Source organism: Tasmannia lanceolata, unplaced genomic scaffold (genome assembly GCF_043159265.1).
Source record: "Tasmannia lanceolata isolate RefF3 unplaced genomic scaffold, GAP_Taslan_0.1 ptg000005l, whole genome shotgun sequence".
In the NCBI taxonomy this organism is placed as follows: domain Eukaryota; kingdom Viridiplantae; phylum Streptophyta; class Magnoliopsida; order Canellales; family Winteraceae; genus Tasmannia; species Tasmannia lanceolata.
In genome coordinates, this window is record NW_027518682.1 from 2320944 (window position 1) to 2340058 (window position 19115).

The following is a 19115-nucleotide window of genomic DNA, read 5'->3' on the forward strand; positions in this document are numbered from 1 at the left end:
CACGTGCTACTGAGGCCCACACATAAGAGACGCCGGGACACGTGAGAAGAAGATGAGACGCGTGTCATTATTTGATGTGTTTGTTTGCCACGTGTATTCGAAATTATTGAGTATGGACGGTGGTGATGCTTCTTACATCTTTCTAGAGGTACGAGAGTTATCGATATGTGTGGAAGAAGCACGTCTAGAGCTCTCTATCTTATCTTCATCGAAGTTTCTACGGTGAACACTATGTGCATTGCGCATACTAAAACACCCCGTGGGCCCACACCAGTGATTTCTAGTGATCAGCCCCTTGAGGGAGAGTCGTATCAGCTTATTAGATTCTTCTCTGCTTTTAGTTGAGTTAACAAGTTTAATGAGATTTTGAGAATTGATTTTGAATAATCAGTTTTTATTCAAAATCAATTGTCAAAATCTATAACAAACAGTGATTAAGGGTTCATTAATTGTGCTGGGCATCCAATAAAATGTCCAGCCTCAAGTGAGAACACAAATTCATCCTCAACATACTAGAATAAAAAAATTCAAATTATACGTCTAGCCTTCGTGCTTCATTAACTTAACCAGCATGTCCAACATAACATACATCTCTACAGCTTGTGTGTGGGAATTATCACCGGAAACAAATGTATGAAGCTTGCCACAAATCTCCTTGGAACATCTTCTAGAAAAATTCTATAGCTTTACTTGCAAGACCATGAAAGGCATAAGCACAAACTTCCATGAAACAAGGTTAGGCTCAGAGATTAAACCAAAACACTGACAAGCACTAGAAATACCACCACACTTGGAGTATGCACTAATAAGAGCAATCGATACGAATGAGCCGAACCCATCTTTTATCACATGAGAGTGATGTTGTACGGATTCAGTAAGAGCAGCCAAAGTGGCACATGAGCTCAGAAGACTAGCCAACATTAGCTCATCTGGTTTTAAACTTTCTCGAAGCATTCGTCTAAAATGTTTCATAGCCTCTTTACCTACACCCTTCTGTCCATAACCTACAACAATTTTAGTCCAAGATACAACATTCCGAACAGTCATCACATCGAATGTCTTGCGAGCATCCTCTATATTCCCATTATTTGCATACATATCAACAAGCGTGCATGACACTAGGACATCCAAATCAAGGGATAGTCTAATAATAAAACCATGTATCTGCTTTCCTAATTCATTCATGAGAGCCCAACATACTGCAAGAATTGAGCAAACTACTGAAGGTAAAACAATTCCCCATCATATCTTCACATCTCATCAGCTCAAAGACACCAAAAGCTTCTCTCCCAAGACCATTCAAAGCAGAGCAAGATACCATCACATTCCACAATACCAAATCTCTTGAATGAATCTTATCAAACACTCATCGAGCACCCAATATAATATGTGCTTTTGTAGTGTAATGTTACTGCTTTCATTAGCCCTATTTTCTCATTATTACAATCCAAAAAGGAATGTTGTAATGCCTTTTAAAAGAAAGAAGTTTAACCCTAAATTATTATCTCATTATTACAACCCCAAGACATGGCGCAAAATTCAATCAATGGACTTCCTATTGATCGAATTGTCAAAACGTAGAAACAAAATGCATTGGGAAAAAAGGCATCAAAACAGTGAAAAAACCAAGCAACCCAAGAAGGCAAGAACTTCTAGCGTTGTACCAAATCCATCCATGGGTTCAAATCTGTGTGGATTTCCAAAGAGCTTCTTCATTCGTGACGAGTCGATTTCTCCTTCCCGATCAGTGCTATAAACTCAATTGCAGTTTTAAGCGCATTGGTAGCCGCCAAAGAACTGAGACTTGTTGACGACCAGTTTGAATCTCCACCCGCCAAATCCGAGACCCCTCGAAACACGATCACAGGCAATGCACTAGACATGGCCGTCTGCAAAGAATGCAAAAAAGGTGACCCGATATTATTTGTTGTTCATAACTTCAATGCAAAAGATTTTGATTCCAAATGAACTAAAAACCCTTAATTTCAATATGATTATTTTTAGGTTAAAGATGGATAGTGGGCCATTTTTTCCCACGAATTGGGATTGGTGGATGAGCGGTGGACCGGTCGTGGTCCTACAAGGTGGCTGCAATCTCATTTTGTACAATGAATTGCAACCACTAAATCACAATGGGTCCCGCATTTGATTGATCTGAACCGTCCATTTGATTGGTCTCTTTTTGGATCTCCTCTGGCCCAAAAAGCATGGTAATCATAGCTTTTGTGTAACCTTTCGGGTGTCCGAATTGGATGATTTGCCTAACATTTGGGCATAGGAGATCCTAGGCATGGACTATCAAGTAGACGATTCAGATCAGTTACGAGTGGAACCCACATCTTCGCCGCCACATCATATTACAATGAGGACGCCTTGTATTCCCATATACACAATACACCACATTTGGCATAAAGTAAGCCTATTGACCTTAAGTTGGTTTCCTACCATAACAAAACGATATGGGTGTATATGGGATGAATGGAGGCGAATTGAAAGCTAAGCAGTAGTAATTCTAAAAGTTTCCTGGGAAAACCTGGGTTTGTTTAAATGGACCCAATGACTCCAAAAGAATTGCTCGATCGAGTTTGAATGAACTAACCATGACGACAGCGGCGCTCTCTTCATCCACTGTTGACACGTTGAATGTCTCAAAAAGAAAATCCCGAAAAGCTGCATTGTCGACGAATATATCTGCCGTTGAACCTCTCAGGCCGAACACTACTTTAGGCGTTTCCGGCAGGCAATATGTCTCGTTCACGCATTGTAGCAATTCCAAATCCTGCAATTGTAAGAATTTTGAGGAAAAGTATGGATAGGAAAAAATATTTCTAAAATTTCCTACTTTTTTTGCACACGAAAAAAGATATTTTGGAACCTAACTCCATTCAAATTTTCATTATAGGGACTTGCATTTTATCATAATATCTGTCCACATCAACCATAATCATATCATTTCCCTCTGAATCGTTCCCCATCAGAAAAGTTTTTCTTCCAATCCAAACAGGGCCTAATGTTAAGTGGGTAGGCGGTGGGCCTAAGCAAAGCTCTGCTTCTTATAGCATTCATGTGCAGTTTTACAAGTTCACATATATAGCATACCTGAAGCTGCTCGGCTGCTGCTTGATACCAAGTGGTGTTCATGTCGAGCCAGAAAACCTCTTCCAATTTTGCTGTATTGTTTACAGAGTAGAATTCCTCGGGTTTGATTTCCACTCTTGCCAACAAATTTCCACCTTTTTCCGGCAAATCGTATGCCCCAAAACTAAGCTCCGGCAACTCCCCCTTTTTGGACTTAAATTTCTGTGTAATGCAACCAAATGAAAATTGTTATTAGATGCCTAGGTGGTGAATTGCTTTATAAACCTTATGAAGATGTCATGTATAACCCTAAGAAAAATATGCTCCTTAAAAATTGTTATTAGATGCCTAGGTGGTGAATTGATTTATCACTCAGGACAGACTACTGTCGGACTAATGTTCGTGGTGTAAACAAGTCAAGCTGAGGCTGCTGAGCGGTCATCTCAATAGAGGGGCAGGTGCACTGCCCCTGCATGCCTATGTTTCCGAGACAATGTCTAGGAAAAAAATTATTTTTTAATTGTATATCCAGAGGCATTTTGAGAATTCATGATGTAGTGGCATCAATATATAAGCCACACATTAGATTTTAGTGAGTTGCAACATTTTTGACAATTTTTTTGGGGAAATGATATTTACACTCCTTTCATCACCAGGGACACCCATTTGCCAGTGTACTTTGCAATCAAAGCCACTGGATTTTTTTGACATAAAGTACATCATCTCCCTTTTTGCCATTGATACACTGACATTGGGTGTCCCTGGTGATCAAAAGGGGCGTAAATATCACTTCCCTTTTTTTGGCTTGGTAAAGAGATAGAAAAGTGAGTTTGTAACCCTAATAATCAAGATAATAAAACTCTTTCCTCTCGTTAGGCATACTGTGTAGCAATGTAACTTATTTATTTCTTATAACACTGCTAGTAAAATGGGAATCCGTTTTGTGAAAAAAGACGGGGATCGACCATTGGTGATACGTCCACTAAAAGACAAGGAGCTCAAATCCCCATATAGCAAAAAAAAAAAAAAAATCTTGAAAATGGTTAAATCCTCAGTCATATCTTTCACATCTTTATTTTCCACAATGGATCGAGATTTGAAAGTGTTTTCCTATTTCTTAACAGAGGGTTGATAGGAAAATGGGATCCCCTGCTGAAAAAAAGCATGGGATCCTCTATTGTGACAATTATGAATACACCAAAAAAAGCGATGTGCACATCCCGAGAAATTCAAAAAGCACCAAAATCGATCGGCCATATGTTCCCCTTCTTTATTTTCAGTATGATATCCCATTTTAGAGGTGATTTCCTTCTTAATATGTGTGCGTTTTTCCTACATCTCATCTTCTCCTTGTCATTGGGTGCACATCTGAGTTTAATCATATTTTAAAAGAAATTCGAGATCTTTGGTATATTTTTGATTTTTCCATTCACTTCTCTTAAACTGAGTCATTACACTTGGTATGTGTCCCCCTTAATTTTCAAGAGAAAATGACTAAAATAGTCTTCCATCAGCTTAGAAAACACGGACTGTATGAATCAAATTCACTGTTTTATCTGGTTGTAAATTACAATTGAGTTACTCTGAAACTACCAGTTACTCCAAAAGCTTAATTGGTTGTTTTCACTTTGGTATCAAAGCAAAAGACTCGAGTTTAAACCTCCTTGATATTAAAAATCCACGTGTAATGGCCAACCTAAGCATTTGGAGTAACTGGTTGTTTCACAGTTACAAGACCATTTTTTACTTCGTATTAAATAAATTTCTCACCGTCCATTCCCAAGCACCAGTGAAGGCCACCAATCTGGGGACACTAACATCGCCGAAAGACAAGGAATCATTAGCACTTCCGGCAGTCCCGTAATGAACAATTCCCCAAATGTCGAAAATGTCGACGAGTATTTGTACTGTAATCCCTGCATTCAACTAAAATGCACCTCCCCGAAGTAAAAAAGAGGAAACAAAAATTATATTTAATAACAGTAAATAAGAAAGTAGAAATTAGATTCAAGTGTAAAAATAATAAAAAGATGGTAGTGCCACCCGTGCTTGGTACTTTCGTCCATCTCTTTTTCTTAGAATTTTGTTTTGTAAATTTGAATCTACAACGCAACTGCGATTCAGGTAAAACTTGTGTATAGCACACAATATAGAAAAGCCTGAGCTTTCCTTGTGTATACAGTTCACGTCGAAGCAATGAGAAAAATTCTAAATAAAAGACGTGGTGAAAAGTATTAAACTAAGTGGGGTTGGCAATACTAATAATTACAAGAAAAGACGAAAAATAAAAAAAAGGAGAGTACCCTACGCTGCCCAGACATCGCATAAATGACAGATACGTCCTGGATGGCTCCCACGTGGAATCTTCGCCCTAATTAAGCAACATTAGGCTTAGCTTTTTCTAAAATAAATCCATATAATAAGAGGAATGGTAAACTCAGGGGCGTGCCCTTGCAAAAACTAGATGAAAGGGCATTAAATATTCTTTTGACTTTTACATGTTACAAATGCACTGTGGCGACATTCCACTAATGGGGGTGCCCTTTCATCTGTTTTTTGCAAGGGTGCCCTTGACTTTAGCATTCCTCTAATAAGATTAATAAGGTTAGGATCATATATGAGCAGTAAAATTATTGGAACAGTGGGTCACCCGTGGCATGCCCACAAACTGTGTATAGTCTATATAAAGAGTTACAAAGGACAACGGGCCCACATAATCTAAACCATTCACTATTGGCGCGTCATAGACGATGGACAGTGGTAAATAGCGAACACGTGGCGCAAAAAGAATGGCTGTTAGGAACATCAATAACACCCAGGTGTCTTTCTTGTCGGTTTTTCTCAGGATATGTGAGAAAAAACGAGAGAGAGAGAGAAAAATAGATAGAGAAGATGTGGAGAAGGATACCTGATAGATCTAGAAATGGGACGTCGGTACTAGGGGTGAAAAGTCCGGAAGATTGGAGGGCCTTCTCTTCGGTCTCATAAGCCATTACAAGTCCAAGGTAAGGTCCTTCCCTGTTCACTTTTTCAACCATCCCTCTCAAAGGGTGGCTCAAGGAGACCTGCCACGAAGATAAGAGGGCGATCAGGAGAGCGACTTCAACGCAAATCCAAGACCGTCCGATGCTCATGGGGAGTCCATCGACTACTCGTGGCCGTCCGATTTTGGCCTTGGATTCCGCCATTGTAGCGATTTCAGGGCAGAGAAGGGAGTGTCTTTGAGGCTAATAATAGAAGACCTTTGTACTGTTTGGAATTTTTCTCACGGATGTAAATTACCTTTTCAGTCCTGGACCTCCTGGTAAGTAGGAACGTGACTGTTGCACGTTCATTACGAAAGGATTACTTTTCAGTCTTACTGTCGGTGGGAGCCTGACTCTTTGCACGTTTATTACGAGAGGAATGCGGAATGCCAAGTGATGAGACTGATATGGGCACTACTACGATATTTTGATAACGACACTACTCACTTCGTTTTAAACTTCACTGATTTCAAAATGGCACTACTCACTTTTTTACACTTCCACGCTATTATCAACAACAACTAATCAGTGAAGTTTACAAAAACGAGAAGTGATATATGCACGCCTATTTTTTACTTCCCTAGTACACTGCAGCTGGCTGTTCCATGCAAAGAAAAAGGTCGAATTTATCATTTCCCTTAAAAAAAGAGGAATGCTAAGCTGAGGGGCGCCCTTGCAAAAATGCGGTGAAAGGGCACCCCAATGGCTGCAGGTCACCTTCATGAATTTATGGTGGCTGCTTATTAAATGCACTTGGTGATTTGTACTCAATTGGGGCGGCCTTTCACTCCATTTTTGCAGGGGCACCCTTCAATTTAGCATACTTCTTAAAAAAACAGAGTAGTGTCCTTATCAAAATATAATAGTGCCGATTTCGTTCCCCAGAGAATTTCACCTATTTGGGCCTTTTTAAACTTGGTACAAACCCCTTTAGTGTATTGACGACTACTCTTTCACACTAGAAGGGGCTGCCCCAAGTAAAAAAAGGGGGGGGGGGGGGGGGGGGGGGGGGGGGAGAATATATCACTTCCCTTTCACCATACACTCAAGAAGTCCCACATGACCAAAGTTGCTCTTTTTTTACTTCATTTGCCGTGTAAATAGATACAATTGGACACACAGCTGGGAAACCAATCGATCAGGTTATGAACTCTGAGTCCAACCATCTGAACATGAACTGAGCAAGCCTACTATAACCCTTCCAACAAGACATCAGCAGCTCTAAGCAAGGTTTTAAATTTCGGATTCGGGCAAAATTTCGGCCCCCACCGAAACTGAAATTTCGGCCGAAATCATGAAATTCGTAAAAGCTCTTAAAATTCCGAAATTTTGTGAAGGATTAAAAAATATTATTTTATCTATTATTTCTCCGAAATTTCAACTGTTACATTTATGATGTTTCGGTTTCGGATCGTTTCCGTGTCGGTCCCGACCGAAATCCCGGATTTTGGTCAAAATTTAAAACCATGGCTCTAAGCAGCCTACAGATCAGTTCATGATCCTTGAATCATTTAACTAGAGAGAAGCAAAATGGTGGCTCAATTGTGGCTCGCATTCTTTCCAAATTTTCAGGAAAAGCAGAACAGCCACAGTTATATGTCAGGAGATTCATCTGCTCCACTTGATGGGTCCCAACCAGGAGGCTTGATATTTGGCCAATCCCCGCGGCATCCTAACCTTATGTAGAGACTCTTCTTTCCTTCAAAGAATGCAGAAAACCGGTGTGTAAGTAAATACCAGCAACACCCAACTTATGACAAATACCAAAAAGTACTTCCCTATCTGATAACCTGCTAGTCTTGTTTTAGGGCATCTTGTATCGCCACCTATTAATTCCTGAGGTCTGGTGTGGGTTGTCATTTTACCAAGTATGGTGTGGCACAATAACTCCACATTTTGTAATTTTCTTGCACTACTTGGTTCTTTAGTTACTACAAAGGTTGAAATGGAAGATGCATGTTAGAGACTGGTATGAGAGCAGAAGGTACCTGGAAGCTTCTTGTCGGACAGGATTAACTGTTTAAGAGCACTCAGACAAGATTCGGCAACAGCTTGAGCAAATTCAGAATCCCACCCTCCAAGCTTAACAACTACATCGGCATTCGAGTAACCTTGTTTCCCATCTTGTATATGCCTCCGGGCTTCCTCCTTTGCAGAAGCTTCATCTGCAAGGAGAAATCACTGACTCATCAAGCTAGACAAGTCAACGATGTCATGATAAAAATTAAGATTTGCTAACATTTGTTCTTCCACTAAACTGCTCCAATTCTCCAACTGTCGATCTTAGGAAACCAATTGCAAAACCCAAATAACCCTGGAAGGCTGTAATGCAATGAAAACACTTAGAAGGCTAAACCATTCGGAAAAAAACTTGGAAGGCTACGCTGAGTTACGCTTTCAACGCAACCTCAAGGATGATTAAATGTGCACCTACGCTGAGTTACTCCAAAAGTTATATGGATGTTACCTATCACCTAACACCGACGACGAACGGGTATGGATACCGGATTCCCAAGGCGAATTTTCGGTGCGATCTTTCTTTCGTCTGCTCTGTGGTGGGTATGGTGCTACCTCTTGACGCGCTAATGTTTGGCGCAAGATTGCCCCTCCAAGGGTCACGGGTTTTGCATGGACAGTCACACATCGTTGTATAAATATGGGAGATCGTCTTAAAAGGTGAGGATTTCATAGTGCGACTTGGTGCGTGCTATGCAGGAAAGCCGAGGAATCCTTGGATCACCTCTTGGCGGTATGCCCATTCTCCTTTAAAATCTGGATGGCTCTTTTTAATTCCTTTGGTGTTCAGTGGTTCATGCAGAATCGCATTTCCCGTATTATCTTAAATTGGAGAGGCGCGTTCAACAGCTGCGTTGGGGAGTCCTTATGGATGGCCATGCCCTATGCGATAATATGGCATATTTGGCTAGAGCGGAATGGGCGCATTTTCCAAAACAAATGTAAAACATGGCAGCATGTATTGCTGCAAGTAAAATTGTCAATTATTTCGTGGATCCGTTCTAAAATGGGACTCCCTTATTCGGCGGGGGAAATGCTGTGGCACTGGCACGTCGTTATCTCGGAGAAAAAGACTCACCAACGGATCGTGCCCGTATGGATCCCTCCTCCCGAGAGCTGGTTCAAACTCAACTTTGACGGAAGTTCTTTTGGTAACCCCAGAGGGGCCGCCATTGGCGGTGTCGTCAGAAATGCAGCTGGGCAAATCCTTATGACATACGCTGGGTCGGCGGGGGTTTGTGATGCAAATGAGGCGGAAGCGAAGGCGCTCCTATTCGGTCTACGGTGGTTTGATCGTAACAATCTAGGCCCTCTTATCATTAGGGGGATTCGTCAAGCACCATTGCTTGGGCTAGTGGTCGCTGTAGTGGCCCATGGAGATTGTATCAGACCACTGATGCCATTCGTGACTTAATTCGCATCTTAATTCGCATCTTACGCCCACAAATCACCCATAGATGGAGATCGGCTAATGAAATGGCGGACGGGGTTGACATCCCGAATACTCGTGTCAGTATCCAGTGGGGGGGGAGTGATCTTGGGTGATTTGTGTATCTTTGAACCTGGGAATCTTGTAGATATCTACACTGTAATATGATTCGGGGACGGCTTGTCCCCTTCTTTGTACTTCTGATTTCTATTTGGGAATAATAGTTACCTGTTATCTTTCAAAAAAAAACTTGGAAGGCTACAGTAGAAAGATATCACGTGTTAATAAAGTAGGAGACCTAAATTTCAACATGAATGCTATATACAACTAAAAGTGTACATATGGATGTTCAACTATTTGAATGGAAGTACATGCTACCCTATAACAAACTCATATTACTATAATAACATATAAATGTTCAACTATGTATTATGTAGTATTTTCATGTATGCCACTATACTGAGTATAGGCTATTCATCAGAAAAGCTAAATGAATTAATCAGCAATACGTAATCAAGTATCATCTTATTCTGATTTCAATGGCTGATGATGCATCCTTAAATGAATTACGCAGAGTTAATTATCCCAATGTGAGAAAAGGAGAAAGAATATGGCACCAGTGGCTTCAGATTGCGACAACCATATTGTGAACCCTGCATGAAGATGCTGCCACTTATCAGCTCTTCCAGCAGCTCCATGCTTCCCCCCTAATGTTGCGACAACAGCACGGACATGGCTGCAAAACCAAAGAAACCATACTACAGAAGTTCTAGGTTTGCCAAAAAAAAAAGTACAAGCAGAATCAAGTCATACAGCATACCTACTGAGACTTTCTAACAGAGCACCTTCCGTTTCTGCTACTGAATCAGCCCCTTCTGCGATCACCCCTGGAAGTGATTACACTCGTTAATTCACTGCAAGATGAGGGATACAAAGGTAAAGCTTTGGATAGCACAGACGCAAGTCCAAAAGTTGGAAAGGCAAGAATTCTTTCTTAGATTTAATGTGGAACATTGAGACAATGTATCTGAATACAAGGACATAAATTATCAATCAGCATAACCCAGTGTATAAACATCAGTAACTAGATTACTAGAATGAAGAAACCGCCTTACATGGGTGTGTGTGGGTGTGGGTGGGGGGGGGGGGGGGGGGGGGGGGGGTCGTTTTACAGGTGTCTTGCTGAAAAGATGTGGAGTGCTATTCTTGCCGCGATTATTTGGAATATATGGCTTGAACGTAATGCAAGGATATTCCAAAATAAGGTCAGACCATGGCAGCACGTCGTGCTGAACATGCGGATAGCTATAATTGCGTGGTCCCACTCTAAAAGTGGAATTCCTTACTCAGTTGGAGAGGTTTTGAGACGATGGAACACGGTTATCAGGGAGAAGCGATCAAAGCATCTGATAATGCCAAAATGGACCTCTCCGCCTGATGGGTGGTTTAAACTTAATTTTGACGGCAGCTCTTTTGGAAACCCAGGTATGGCGGGGATTGTAGGGCTAATTAGGGATGCAGATGGAAATACCATTATGTCGTACTCAGGATCTGTCGGCTGTTGCAATGCAAACGAAGCGGAGGCGAGGGCACTCCTCTTCGGACTACAATGGTACGCAAAACACAATTTCGGACTGTTGATCGTGGAAGGTGACTCTGCCAATGCCATTGCATGGGCCTCCAGTAGGTGTTGCGGGCCCTGGAGGCTGCACAATATATTGGATGACATCAGGGATCTGATTAGGGTGTTGAATCCACAAATCTGTCACCGTCGGAGATCAACAAATTCTAGGGCGGACGAGCTGGCGAAGAAGGTGCTGACAGTCCAAATACCCGTATTGTGGTATCTATTTGAATATAGCAGAATGTGGATTTTGATTTATTCCTTTTATTTCCATTTGAAATGTAAATCTGGTTGTTATACCCTGGGGGCGATCACGGGGACTACTTGTCCCCTGTATTGTACGGAACGGTTCTACTTAATAAAATCTTCGTTATCTTTCAAAAAAAAAAAGAACAAAAAAAAGAATGAAGAAACAGGAAAAGCTTTCTCATTCAAGAGTAATCTATTAAAGAAAGCAAACTATAGGATTGAATGGGAGTGATACTAGAATGAAGAAACTGAGGACCTTTGTCCTCCAAGAGTATTCTACAAAGGAAAGCAAACTATAGGATTGAATGGAAGTGATAACAGATTCCTTTTGAAATTTCCAAAATGCAAAACATAGGCATCACTCATGTATTGTAAAGTTCTTGAAGTCGAAATCTACTCCAGATATGGCGAAGGCTATTGAAGGCTGGTGCAAGACACAAGATAAGAAGGAAGAAAATGTTAATTCATTAATTAATATTAAAAAACCATTCAAAAAAAATTTAATTAATATTAAAAAATACATAATATCTCTAGTTTTTGAAGATATATTGTATAAAATGGACTAAAGGACAAGAAAACACAGTAGGCAAGGTTTAAACTTTAAAGATGCGACAGAGTATTGGAGAAACTAGATTAGATGTCTTGACTCTATTGACAAATGTGTTGGGTTTAAGCTGTAGCTCTTTTAAAGATTACTGTGAAAAGCTTGAGCGTTTATCAAATAAAAAAGATCTCAACTTTGTTGCTTTTATGGGAAGCTCAGGCAGAATCGGCACTCTGGGCCAAGATTTTTGAGTTTCACACAAGTTCTTTGACTTTTGTGTCTATCCTAATCATAAAGTGATCACATTAATTCACATACTAGTGATACTAAGTCCCAAACATAGTGGCAGTTTCCCTATGGGAAGCAGATCGCCGATTCTAAAACTTGTATGCAGTAAGTGCAGCTTGTTACACGAGGTTGGCTATAAGGAACAACATACAATATAAAATCATACTCACAGGAACCAATGATTTTCTGTGCAATTGTTTCCAGCAATTCACTTGTATTGAGTGGAGTATACCTGCAGAAGCATATCTATACAATTTAGACAGGTTCTAATCATCCAGGAAATTCTTCAAATACAAACTCTAATGTAAATATAAAGAGAATATGGACCATATTTGGCTTCAAAAAAGAACGTAAACCCTTGGAAAGCCAGGTGAACATGCAATATTATCATATCAAATAAGATATCAGTATGTGTAATTTAGTGTAAGAGTAGATCAATTAAAAAAAAAAATCATGCTAACCCAGTAGATAAATCATAAGCCTATTCATTCCATTTCTATTAAAAATATCATGAGTAAAAGATATTTATGTGGAACCCTTTCTATTTCCTCTTTCATTCCTAGCTCCCGTCTCTGAAACCCCCTTTTTCTTTTTCTTTTTTTTTCCCTCATCAAACACTTACTCTCTTCTCATCAAACACTTGTTTTCTTTTTTCATCCATCGGATACATCTCCACATTTTCTGTGGTTTTCACCATAGTTTTAAAACTCCACTGTGTCATTGTCGACTCACCCGGGTCGTCTTCCTTTTATCGTGGTCTCGTTCTTGTCCGAGTCCATGTTTTGCCGTACACAGTCAATCGAAAGTCAAAACTCCTTTGAATCTTCCAAGTTATGACCGCATCAACCGAGTACTCGATCGAGCTGCGCCGAGTCAACTAGGATTTGCTTTGGCTGCGTTTTGGCCTGCATCTGCATTTTGAAACATTGGTTTCACAGTTCACACCCAACAAGAATTCAAGGTGAAGAGGAACATGATGTCGTTCATTGTTTTTTTTTTTTTTTTTTTGAACGGTGAATCTTTATTGCCAAAAAGGGCGGCCCAATGCACGAGGCTCCCTCCATTGCGGGGTCTGGGGAGGCTAGATGTAGGCAGCCTTACCCCGCTTTGCAAAGAGGCTGTTTCTGTGACTCAAACCCGTGACCACTAGGTCACAATGGAGCAACCTTACCGTTGCGCCAAGGCGGCTCGCCCTCTGAATCTTTATTGCTAAAAGAAGGGAACAAGGGAGGCTCTACGACTGAGATGGTCAAGGGCTACATATGAAGGGAAAGCCAAAGATACACATGCCCCTAATGGGGGAGGATGATAAAACAACTCTAATGGGCCTCTAGCAACCTCCATGCGCAAGAGCATCCACGTCACCATTAGTAGAGCATAAGACATCATGGAACGCAATTGCATGCCACTCCACTGTGTCCAAAACCTCCTTAATAGTCTCCGTAAACCTCCAAGGATAGCCCCCACTAAGCTTCACCCAACAAAAACATTGAGAGAGTCACCCCCACAAGAAAGTCAAGAAGAGAGATCTGCAAACCTGATACCATGCAAAAGGGTACAGACTTCTGCATTACTGCCTCATTAGAATCTGCCTCACTGATAGGACTTTAAAACACCAATCGAACAATGAAATTCCACTTAGCAACCCAAGAGGGGGGTGAATTGGGTTTCTTATCAAATTTTACGGATTTAAAAAACTTTGGTATGCACTAGTATTAGTTTGTTTAGAAAATTAGATTCAAATGCAAAAGTAAAAAGCTTACCACAAAAGAAGAGAAGAGACAAGATGGAAGATACAAGAATTTTTATAGTGGTTTGGCCTTAATCCAAGACCTACTCTACTCTACTCTTCTCAAGTTGCTCTCCTTGAGGATTCCACTATCTTCTCCAAGGAACTTAAATACGGCGTTCCTTCCGCCTTGTACAAACCGAGCTTCGCGCTTCAAGGGTCTTCTACGGCGCCCTTTGTTGCCAAATACAAAAAAGAAATAAAGGTGTAGCTTGCTTGCCTCTAGATAGGCTGATTACATGTAAAGTACACTCACTCTCACAAGAAAAAGATGAACAAATGAAAAGCCTAAGGTCTCTCAAGGATAATCTAAGGTAAAGGCACAAGAGGGAGAGGGAGAGGGAGAGTGAAAATCTTAAGGAGAATGAGAATAAATGCCTTTGAATGCTCTTAGAATGTTAGGTAAACTCCTTAACTAGTTTCCTAAGAGTCCCAAGGTTCACATATATAGGGGAGCAACAAATATGCCTTTTTTAAGCTCCCCAACGGTCTTCTCGGAGTCCAGGCTCGGAGCACCGAGTGGACCGTAATCCCTTATTTTTTTTAAAACAGCATAAAATTTGTGTTTTTGTTGCTGTTTTGGTTTGGGGTTTGGGAACTCAATTCTATCATGTTAAATGGAATGTCATGAGGGTCCAATCATGTGTGGACACCACTATGAACATTTACTAACCATTTAAGATCGATTTAGGTGGATTTTAACTCTCTTTTGTGCCTTTGACCTAGACTATACATGACAAACCAAATACATCCTAAAATTACTTGGTCTTCAATCTTGTTGGCACTTTGTAGAGGCTTTGACATGTCTTCAATCAACTCCTTTGATGTTTGAGCCAAGCTTGAGCCTTTGAGTTGATTTGCATCCTTGTTGGGCTTGATTTCAATCTTGACTTTGAATAATCTTGACTTGCCTTTGTGTTGGTCTTGTCTTGCTTGATTCGCCATTGTGTTAATGATGCCTTCTCCAAGTATTTGATCTCACTTTGAGCTTGAATGATTTTGCCATTTGTTGTGCAATCTTGAAGGTGCTAAAGTTATGAACATAATCACTTAGCCAGTGGAAATCATTAGTATATAAAACCTTTTAATGTCAAATTGAGTTCGTTAATCATCAAAACCTTTCAATGGGTGTACTTGTTGAACCCTTGGGCTAACAAACAATGATATCTACATGATGAAGAAGTGCCCCACTGTTGGATGGGTATTAGTTCCCTAAACTTGAATCTTCAAAGTTGAGCTTCACGAACTCGGCAGGGACTGACAACCAAACGGTAGAGCAATCAACTTGAACAACTCTCAAATCACATCCAAGTAACAATGAATGGATGACTATGAAATACCTCTAAAGTGTAGACACTACTGTCCAACGAACCACTGAAGAGAAAATCCGTGGATGAAAGTTGTGCACACCTATGTTGAACCTCTTAAATACTTTGCGGTTCCTCTTCTTCCAAACCTTCTGCAAGGCAGCCAATAGGGAAAGACTCCAAAGCAATATCCCCCTATCATGCCGAGGAGCGAGACCCCAAGCCTCAAACAACTCAGCAACGTGGTTCGGCAGGGCACGTGATACATTGAAGAGGCTACGAATGAATGATATATCTCCTTAACAAAGCAAAAGTGGATAAAGAGGTGGTCCACTGTCTCCCCAGTAGCATAACATATACAACAACCATTGCTAATCATCCGCCTACAGCTGCAGAGATGATTAATAGTCAAAATCTTGTCAAGGGAAGATGTTCAATAGAAGGTGCAAACACGATGGGGCGCAAGAGACACCCTAACAATCCTAGCAGGGAGAGGAGGTGGGTGGGCTGGACCAACTAACTGAAGACAGATCAAATAGAGCATCAACCATCAGATTTCTACATCCACACCCTCCTATCATCGGTCCGCCTCTTGATGAAGACCGACTCCAATCTCACATTCTCACCATGAAAATAACCACTGTGTCGATCTCCTAATAGAAGATGCTTCGACGGAGCTTAACTTTTTCTTTAATGGTTCGACAGAGCTTAACTTTCCACTCCACAATGCCCTCCTGGCGAATAAAGGACTCACCAATTCTATGTGAGGCAACTCTAAAAAGGTCAGGGATGTCCTTAAAAAGACGAGAAACAAATCTGCATAGCTAAACCACTCCGGACCTGCTCCCCAACTGAAAAGAATCCGACAATCTCATGCTATCACTCCAAACTGTGACTCACTGGAAGATGAACTTGTCTCCTGACCTCCACCGTCCAAAACTGTACCCGTATTTCTAGCAATAACTGCCCTCCACAAATTATCCTGTTCCTATCCGGAACGTCACAACAACTTACCCAAAAGGGTCTTGTTTATCTCTCTAAGAATATGGATGCTAAGACCCCCAGTCTAAGGCCAGTAAGCCGCCTCTAGTTAACGAGATGATACTTTGTGCTCTCTACCTTGTCATTCCATAGAAAATTCTTCTAAAGCCGATCAAGTTCTCTGGTTCTTTTGATGCTCATTGGGTTAGGCCCATCACAAGTAGAAAAACAGGTGTGATTATTTTACCCTGCCCCTCGCTTGATCTGCCAACATGGATAGAAAATAGAAAAGAAGCACACTCAGAAGTCAGATTTGCAGTTTTCTGCATTCAGCCCTACATTGACCAATGTTGTTATGACACTGAGAGGTCCACAGACTGCAGTTTGACATAATCTCTCATCTTTCAAAGTTGGTCTGCTAAAATTCAACACCGAAAGTTGTAGAACTTCCCATACAATCAACGATGTTGATGCGGTAGTGTTGATGATCAAGTGGCGTACAATAATCTTAAGGTTGCTGGAGATTCAAATGGCAATTAGGAATGCAATCCCATGAGGAGAAACTAATGGAATCTCACAACTGCAAGTTTAGGCCCTGCCTCGAACAGAGAGGAATAGGGTTCCGCAAGGAAAAGTATTGCTTATTATTGTTATTTTTTAAAAGATCAATAGGTTATCAGGTTGGTACTGGCCATCTAGTGCTAGGAAAAACAAGACAAATAAAGAGGTTGAACGACCAAACTAAGGGGTGAAAATGTCACCTCCTCCTAAAAAGTATGTCAATAACAGTAGAACCAATAAAATTCTAAATTCGAGCCTAATGTTAAGTTGATACACATGCACAGTGCAACACTTTGAGGCGAAGACACTTCCTAGTTAACATAACCATTACTATAAATGTAAAGTACATGAGCAAGTCCACAAGTATGGATGGATATCATGCTTGCTATAAAACATATATTTCACGAGAAAGAGCCCATTGAAAACGTATGATGTGACAATAAGGAAATTACGGTTCTGTAAAAATATTAGAAATAAGAAAAGTGTAGGTTTATTATAATGCTGAAATAACGTGTTGATGAAACCTTGGAAACAAATCCATCAGAACAAATAATTAATCGGATAAGCAAAAATGTGATTTATGCTGGTGGTTAGTAAGTTTCCTATGTGCCTCGCTCTTCTAAATGGTAGATATAAAGGGATAAGATTTCAAAGTATTGAAAAGCTCAGAACAAAATAAAGATGTGGTGATCATGAATCTTAGATACAAAGAAATCTACTGCAAGTATCAACAAAGTAGAGTATTAAGGAGAATATGTAAGCACACACCCCGTAGACTTCAGTAACATTCTATTTAGTATTTACTACCGATATGCAAAATGGAGGACTGCAAACCTGAGACCAATGGCAAGTTCTCCAGCAACTTTCTGATTAATTTCTGTGGAATCCCCAACGATATAGACTGATGTTCCTTGCAAAAGCTGCATAACTCCAGTTGTAAGGGACTCCCAGGACTCTGTAATATCCGGCCATTTCAAGTCTGGGTCATGCTTTTTCAGGTTTACTACCAATTGATCCTCGTCAATATACCTGTTGGAATATCAAAAGAAATAAAAAAGATACAGAAAAATTGAGCCAAACATGATCTTCTAATGAAAAAGGGAACTTATGTAAAAGAACTTCTACAAACCATATAGTTTCAGCAGGCTTTATCTTATCGTATAGACGAGTGGTTTCCATTAAAGTTATCAGAGCTCCAGAGGATTGAACTTTGATAGTCAAGGAGCTCTCATCTATATCCACAAAAACATCTCTGGATCTATGAATATCTTTACCATCTAGTTGTAGCCTGAGATCTACCTCTGCAACACCATCAGAAAACTGCACAAAGTTTCACATCTGATGTACAATAAATTACAAAGAAATAGAGAATCCAAAATTCCCTCCAAAACCTTAGAATGAAACCATATTTTGCCTTCTAATTTCATAACTACTTTGAATTCTTACTCTTAGAGACAGATTTATGATTGAATTGAAATTAAAATTCAAATCAAAAGATTTCTAAAACAAAGAACAGGCTTTCAGAATCTACCATCTATTGTTGCATACCTCGTAGTTTCTCTTTCCTATAGGAAGCGTTGAGAGATTTTTTCCCGAAACGCAACGGAGTCTTGTGAGAAAACCGGTATTTTTGGCGAGAAGACGAGATTTCAGCGTCCAAAAATCTTTCTTGAATGTGAAATGAGAGTTGAAGTTGCAGATTGAGGAGAGTTTGGGAAGCGAAATGTCTAGGGTTTTGCAGGGGTTTTGGGGATTGAAGCAGAAGGCAGGAATTACAAAGGCAGCAGCCATTTGTTTTTTCCCGAAGGGGAGAAGATAAGTCTTTTCCGCTAAAAATAGCTCTTACAATTTTAAATTACCACAATGTCCTTTACCTTTCCTCAGTATTACAGTTTTAGTCCTCGTTCTCCGGTTGGGCATGAAGACAAGTCCTTTTTGGGTGTGGGCTCGTATGGAGGCCCAGCCCACCAGCCCAGGTCCACTTTAGTTTAGGGCTCTCGCATTGCGACTCTGCTCAATTTTTAGGAATTTGGGTTAAGCTTTTACAGTAAAATTGGGTGGGGTCCGACATGACTCAAGTTGCACCCCTACTCAACACGGCTTTAGTCTTCTTTCTACAGCCATCGAAGAAAGAGAGATGATCTCAATAAACATTTGCTCAAAGACTTAGAAAAATGGCAAGGTCTAGGAATGTAACTAACCTCCTTCCTGTTAGACCTAAAA

The 19115-nt window shown here is 40.4% G+C and overlaps 2 protein-coding genes and 1 pseudogene across 2 annotated transcripts; all 3 read right to left on the reverse strand.

The window, feature by feature from the left end:
- Window positions 1-678: 678 nt before the first annotated feature.
- Window positions 679-1321, reverse strand: LOC143876890 (pentatricopeptide repeat-containing protein At2g46050, mitochondrial pseudogene; annotated as a pseudogene).
- A 30-nt stretch (window positions 1322-1351) lies between these two features.
- On the reverse strand, window positions 1352-6354 carry LOC143877074 (bark storage protein A-like). Its single transcript, XM_077378822.1, has 6 exons — window positions 5987-6354; window positions 5382-5449; window positions 4849-5004; window positions 3100-3300; window positions 2600-2779; window positions 1352-1889 (listed from the first exon to the last, which is right to left on the reverse strand). Exons 1-6 carry the CDS (start codon window positions 6264-6266, stop codon window positions 1713-1715), a joined length of 1062 nt encoding a protein of 353 aa, XP_077234937.1. The 5' UTR covers window positions 6267-6354; the 3' UTR covers window positions 1352-1712.
- A 1089-nt stretch (window positions 6355-7443) lies between these two features.
- Window positions 7444-18716, reverse strand: SKL2 (shikimate kinase like 2). The gene is made up of 8 exons (XM_077378821.1): window positions 18441-18716; window positions 18022-18212; window positions 17727-17921; window positions 12425-12486; window positions 10370-10436; window positions 10167-10285; window positions 8093-8269; window positions 7444-7803 (listed from the first exon to the last, which is right to left on the reverse strand). The coding sequence occupies exons 1-8, from the start codon at window positions 18681-18683 to the stop codon at window positions 7697-7699; spliced, it is 1161 nt and encodes a 386-aa protein (XP_077234936.1). The 5' UTR covers window positions 18684-18716; the 3' UTR covers window positions 7444-7696.
- Window positions 18717-19115: the final 399 nt, after the last annotated feature.